General features: G+C 67.3%; 1 protein-coding gene across 1 annotated transcript; it reads left to right on the top strand.

Annotated features, from left to right (window-relative positions):
• Positions 1-240: 240 nt before the first annotated feature.
• Ubald2 (UBA like domain containing 2) lies at positions 241-4,995 on the top strand. Its single transcript, XM_048365848.1, is given in 5 exon segments — positions 241-642; positions 645-664; positions 805-867; positions 3,943-4,107; positions 4,109-4,995. Coding segments are annotated over 5 exon segments (489 nt in total). The 5' UTR covers positions 241-545; the 3' UTR covers positions 4,253-4,995.
• The last annotated feature ends 1,235 nt before the right edge of the window (positions 4,996-6,230 follow it).

Below are 6,230 nucleotides of genomic sequence, written 5' to 3' on the forward strand. Positions count from 1 at the left end.
ACAGCAAACACACGAGCCCCGGCCAATCAGCAGCCACTCCAGGTTTTCAAGTTGAGTTCAAACAGCCCCACGGCGGGCCAATCAGCGCGCGCGGCTCCGCCCCCACCGCCCGGAGGAGGCCAATCGCGACGCGGAAGGAGCCAAAACACAGCTGCGGGCCAATGAGGAGGCGCCCCACGGCGCGGAGCTCCGCCAATGGGCGCGGCCCGGCCAAAAGAGAAACAGAGCTGCCGGGTCGCCTGCCGGATTCGAATCGCACGTCCGTCTGGGAGCCCGTCGCCGGCGGAGCGGCGCGCCGGCCAATCAGCGGCGGCGACCGGCGGCCCCCGGAACGTTGGGACAGCTGGGCCCCGCCCCGCGCCGTTGTTTGTGGTGTCGGCCGGGCCGCGGGAGTCGAACCACAACATTCGCCGGGCGGCGGCGGCGGCGGCGGCGGCGGCGGCGATCGAGCGCTGAGGGAGGCGGCCGGGGGGGGGGGGGGGGCGTCCGCGGGCCGCCGAGCCCCGCATCCGCGCGGCCGCCCGCGCCGGGCCTGGCGTCGCGCCATGTCGGTGAACATGGACGAGCTGAGGCACCAGGTCATGATCAACCAGTTCGTGCTGGCGGCGGGCTGCGCGGCCGACCAGGCGAAGCAGCTGCTCCAGCGGCGCACTGGCAGTTCGAGGTGCGCGCGGGGGCCTGCGGGGCCGGGGCCGGGGCGGGGGCGGGGGGCCGGCGCGGGGGCCGGCGGGGCGCGGGCCGGGGACGGGCTCGGCGGGCGCCCCGGCCCGCGCTGACGCCGCTCCGCCCCGCGTTTGTCCGCAGACCGCCCTGAGCACGTTTTTCCAAGAAACCAACATTCCCAACAGCCACCACCCCCCGCAGATGGTGAGTGCGGCGGGGGCCTCGGCGCGGCGGGGCGCGGCGGGGCGCGGCCGGGGGCGGCGGGCGGGGGCGGGGGCGCCGGCCGGGCCGCTGTCAGCCGCGGTGACAGCCATGTTGCCGGCCGCGCCGCGCCGCGAATGTAAACAAAGAGCCAAAATGTCTTCCAGGAAAGGGCGCTCCCGGCCGCCCGGCCCGCCGCCCTGGGGACCCGCCGCGGGGCCGGGGCCGGGGAGGCGCGGGGAGGCCCGAGCCGGGGCGCGGGGGGGGGGGGGGGGCCCGGAGCCCGGAGCCGGGGTCGTCACCCCAGGAGTCACGGGGACCCGGGGAGCCGGGCGTGAGGAGGGGGCTCGCACGGGAACCGGACGCGTCCCGGAGCCCCGAGGAGAGGGGACCGAGAGTCCGGGGTGGTTTGCGGGGTTCTCCAGTGCAGCCCCTCCCCCTGCACGCGCGCGCACGCTCGCACACGCGCGCACCCCCCCCCCACCCACCAAGGTGTGCCGGCCCTGCTAACGCCCAGGGGAACGGACGGGTGGGGGGGGGGGTGGACAGACAGATTTTGACCCCAGATAAGCCCTAGAATTCCCTCTTATCTCAAGACACCCGGTTCAGGAAACCCTGGTGGCTCTGGCTGGATTTGTTTTCTTCTCCAATCTAGCTCCCGGTCGGAGCCTTTGCCCTTCTGGCCAGGGGCTTTCTTGAGGCCCAGACCATCCGTTTTCCACTCCACCCCCCCACCCCCAGCCCCTGGTTATGTATTAGCCGCAGGATGGGGAAGGGTTTGAGCTCGGTGATTGGGGAGGGGGGGGGGCTGTAAAACATTGTCCTGGAGAGCTGCTGTGGTTTTCAGTGTGTGTGTGTGTGTGTGTGTGTGTGTGTGTTCGTGTTCCCACCCCCCTTGGCCACACATCCCTCCTCTTTCTGCCGTGTGTTGTGCTGATCTCTTCTTGGCACTCTGTTTTCAAGTTTCTCACAGATTCCTCCTGCCACATAGGAATCCACCAAGAACAGGAGAATGCAGGGCCGCGGGGTCTGACTCTCTTAATAAACCCAGTTGAGGCCTTATGGCCAGGAGCTCCCACGCCAGCAAGCAGCCACCGGAGCCCCTGGCTCCCAGAGCCCTGTGAGCTCCTCTTCTCCTCCTCCCTCCCCCTAAAGAGCCTTGAGGTTTGCTCTTGCCAACTGGCTGTTTGGAACAGCACAGCCGTTCTAAGGGGCCAGAAGGGGGAGGTTCCCTGGGATGAGCACGTTCCCCCCTCTCTGCAAAGCCCAGGGGGACTGTAATCTTCAGAAACTTCCCTGGAGGAAGGCAGCGGGGTTTGTAACTGACATAACAGGCATTATAACCCCTGTGTCCAGCAGTGACAACTACTGGGCTTCATCAGCTCAAGAGAACACCATGCTACCCCTCAGGAGTTGGCAGTTTAAAGCCAGCACCAGTAAGTAGTTCACGCCTGTAATCCCAGCTACTCTGAAGATTGAGATCTGGGGATGGAGGTTTGAATCTGAGAGAGTCTTATCTCCATTTAATCAGCAAAATGCCCATGGTCGAGTAGTGACCGAAGTGGTAGGGTGCACCAGCCTCGAGTGAAAAATCCAAGGACGACTGTCTAGATCTGGTACTTCCACCAAAAAGTTAACAATTGGCAGCTTGAGACAAAGGGAGAAGTTAGGTGAAAACAGTGGCCTTGCTCCATGTGACCTTGTAAGTGACTGTCCTGGAGATTGTTGTAGGTTGCCATGGTTAGGTCTCCAGTTGGATCTGGGGGGGGGGGGGGGGGCCCAGGCAGGGCAGCGCGAGCTGGGAGCAGGGGACCCCAGTCTGAGAACTGCCGAGGGGCCATGATCAAGCCCGCCCAAGCCCCTGGTTTTATGGAAGCCCAGAGGCTCCCAAGCGGCGCATGGACTTGCCCAAGCTCCCCCAGGCAGGCGGGCACAGGCCCTGTTCGCCACCCAGGGCTGTTCTCTGAAGCCCACTGGCTGTGGCAGGAGGCCGGCTCCGGGCTGGGTGCGCTGGGGAAGTCGGTCACGGTGCTCTGATGCAATTGGCCTCCACCCTCACCCCCCACTCATTGTTTCCTGCTGCCGAGAAGTGGGGGGGGGGGAGGCGGGGAGGGAATGGGGGGAGGGCAGTGTCTGGGTGGGGCTGGACCTCTGGCTGAGTCCTTTGGCCTCCTGTGAGGGCTTCTGGGAACACGTCTGTGCTCCCTGGGCGCTGGGGTGGCAGCGTCTCAGGTCCTGAGATGGGGGTCCCCCCTCACTTTCTGGCTTTGGTTTAACTGGGAGCCCCGCGCCTGGTGCGGGGGGTGGGGGGCGGGGGACGAGGACTGGCCGCCTGGGCTTGGAGTCTGGAGCAGCCCCGGGAGGGTCTTGTTCTAGGTCCCAGTGTGGATCCTCCAGGCCAGGGGCAACAGGCTGTTTTGGACTGTGGGGCGCTGCCCTCAGGAAGAGGACTGGGAGCCCCGCCCCTGGCCTAGGGCAGGTGGGGGCCGGCATGGCTAGAGGCTGTCCTAGGAGCCCCGGGTCACCAGTGTGGTGTGGACAGGGGGAGGGGAGAGCCGGGCCCGCAGGCTTTGGGGCTTGTCACCCCCTGGGCCTTGGGGAACTGCTTTGTAACGTGAAGAACAAGCCAGCCCGCCAGCCTCCTTGGCAGAAGGAAAATTGAGGGGACAGTGGAGTCGAGGCCTTTTGGTGGCGAATGAGGGTTGTGTACAACCCCAAGAAAGGACACCGTGTCTGTGCTGGCACAAGGGGGAGACCCTCCCTCTGGCCGCCGCGCGGGGGACCTCAGGGTGGATGATGGAGGGAGGCAGGTGGCCGCGCCGGGCGGTGCTGTCCTGGGCTACTCCTTGTCCTTTCCCTTCATCTGACACCTTAGCTTCGGGCTGGATCGGCCGTTTGCTTCTGGTACCTGGCAGTCAGTCACTCCTACGCATCTGCAGTGCTCCGCTGGGGTGGATTGGCGGGGGGGGGGGGGGGCGGGGGCTCCCCCTTTGTATGTGGAGGGGCCCCGCGTCCTGCGCAGGCTTCCTGTGGGATGGACACCGGCGGCCCTCCCCACACCTGTGTTTCCTCCCGCAGATGTGCACTCCCAGCAACACACCCGCCACGCCGCCCAACTTCCCCGACGCCCTGGCCATGTTCTCCAAGCTCCGCGCCTCCGAGGGCCTGCAGAGCGGCAACAGCCCCATGACCGCCGTGGCCTGCTCGCCCCCGACCAACTTTAGCCCCTTCTGGGCCTCCTCCCCCGCCCAGCCACCAGCCGCCCTGGATGCCGCCCTCCTCCCCCACCTCCTTCCGCCTCCACTGCCCACAGCCCGCGTGGCCCCCCGGGGCGCAGCAGGGGGGCGCCCCGCAGAAAGCCGTGGCAGCCCTGGACGGCCAGAGATGAGACTGGATGCCGCCGCCGCCGCGGGGCACTGGGCTGGAGTGGGGGGGCTGTCCAGGGTTGCGGGGGACGTGGAGGAGGGGCCGGGAGGGAGGGCATCGAGGGAGGGGCGGGCTTTCCTGAAGAGCGCACTGGAAGATTTTCTAAGAGCATTTTCTGTGGCGGGCGGGCGGGCGGGCGTGGGTAGGAAGCGTCCCTGGCTCCGTGGGTCCCTGAGGAGTTTTTCTTCGGGGAGGTTGGTTTTTTCCCCTCTCTTTTTAATATATATAATATATACGGATCTACAGATACAGCTAATGTACGTGAATGTCACGGGGTGGGCGTGCTGGGGTGCTGGGGTCCGAGGGGCGGGGGTGAGGCACAGCCCCGTGGAGCTGCCTCCTTCAGAAGGCGCGCTTGCCAGCGGGCTCCTGCTCCGGCCTGGGAACAGGCGTCTTCTGGCTGTCGAGGGGGTCCCCCCCCCCCGAAGGGCGTGGTGGGGCTGTCCCCCCCCCCACCGCGGCTGCTGTCCCCGGGGCTGGGGGACCGGAGAGCCTGAGTGCGGAGCCTGGCTGTCCTCCCCGCGTCCCCCCCCCCCCCGCCCCCGCCGTCCACAGAGCAGCCGGCCCCTCCCCGAGTCCAGGGCAGGGCCGGGGCGCACGGGAGAACCCTGCCTTTGGGTTGAGCTCCGAAATCCCAGCCACATCTCACCAGGGGGAAATTTTAATTTAAAAAACAAAAAACTTTAAAAAGAGACTTTTGCAATTCCCCTGGTTTGGAGTGCTTTCATTGGGCTCATTTGGGGCGGGGTGCCGGGTGGTCTTTGGGGAGGGACCCGGTGGTGGTGCGGCAGGGCAGGGGTGCGTGCTGATGTCCTGGGCCGGCCCTGTGCATGGCGCCCCAGCACTCAGTCCTGAAGACCTGCTTCTGCCAGGGAGAGCTGCCCTTGAACCTGGCGGCCTGGCGGCTGCTCCCCACTCCCCCCCCCCCCCCCCCGCTGTGTCCCCGCCAGGCCTGTCTGGCTACGGCCCATAGGTAACCCAAGGCTCTAGGCCTGACTCCGACCTCCTGGGGCTGTGCTGGCTGCTTTGGGCCGGCACCCCCTTCTCAGTCCCCCCCCCCCCATCTGGGTATCGAGGTGGACGAGGAGCCTGCCCAGCACCCCTGGGCTCTGAGCAGCCCATCACTCTGCATCTGGGCCTGGGGGGCTGCTGGAGGGGACCCACAGTGAAGTGAAACAGCCGGCACCCCCCACCCCCCCCCCCCACGCACCGGGTCTTGCCAGGTCACCCCCCCTCCCCCGCCCTCCCCTGCTTGTGACAGAGATGGCCGTGGAAGCCGCTTCGCCCTTTCAGTTTTGTTTCCTGGCTGGTTGAAGCCCCGGGCTCCTCCCCACCTCGCCCGCCTCTGCCCACCTGCGCTTTCCCAGGCTGCAGGGGGAAGCCCCGGGGTGGGGGCTGGAGGGCCCGCCTTCCGGGCCCTCCCGTGGGCGTGGGGCCTGCCCTCCCCACCACGCTGCCCAGTTTGGCTTCTGAACCTGGGAAACTAAGCAGACCCGACATTTCACAGCCCGGGGGAGCCCCCCCCCCCACAGGGAGAAGGGCACAGGGCTGGGGTGCCCACCGGGGGGCTCCCAGGCGGCTCCTCCCTCCGTCCAGCCGCAGCGCGCTGTGGTCTGCAAAGGCTGTGGTCTGCAAAGGCTCGGGCGGATGAGGAAGGGGGCACCCCCTCCTGAGGAAGCAGCTCCCCCCCCCTCCCACCCCCCCTCCCTCCCCCCCAGGGGTGAGAAGCAGCACATTTCTTGGCCATTTTGGGAACTCTTCCTGTGTGACTTTGCCACCTCTTCTCACACCCCAAGACGGGGCGGGGGCTGGGGGGGGGGTTAGTGGGAACTGAGGAGATGGGGGGAGCCCCGTGTCCCACCCTGAACAGACCTGCGCAGAGCCTGCCCCCGTGACTCAGGGCTCCCGAGGGCGGGGGGGGGGGGGAGGCCACTGTGGTT

Source organism: Perognathus longimembris, chromosome 17 (genome assembly GCF_023159225.1).
Source record: "Perognathus longimembris pacificus isolate PPM17 chromosome 17, ASM2315922v1, whole genome shotgun sequence".
Classification (NCBI taxonomy): domain Eukaryota; kingdom Metazoa; phylum Chordata; class Mammalia; order Rodentia; family Heteromyidae; genus Perognathus; species Perognathus longimembris.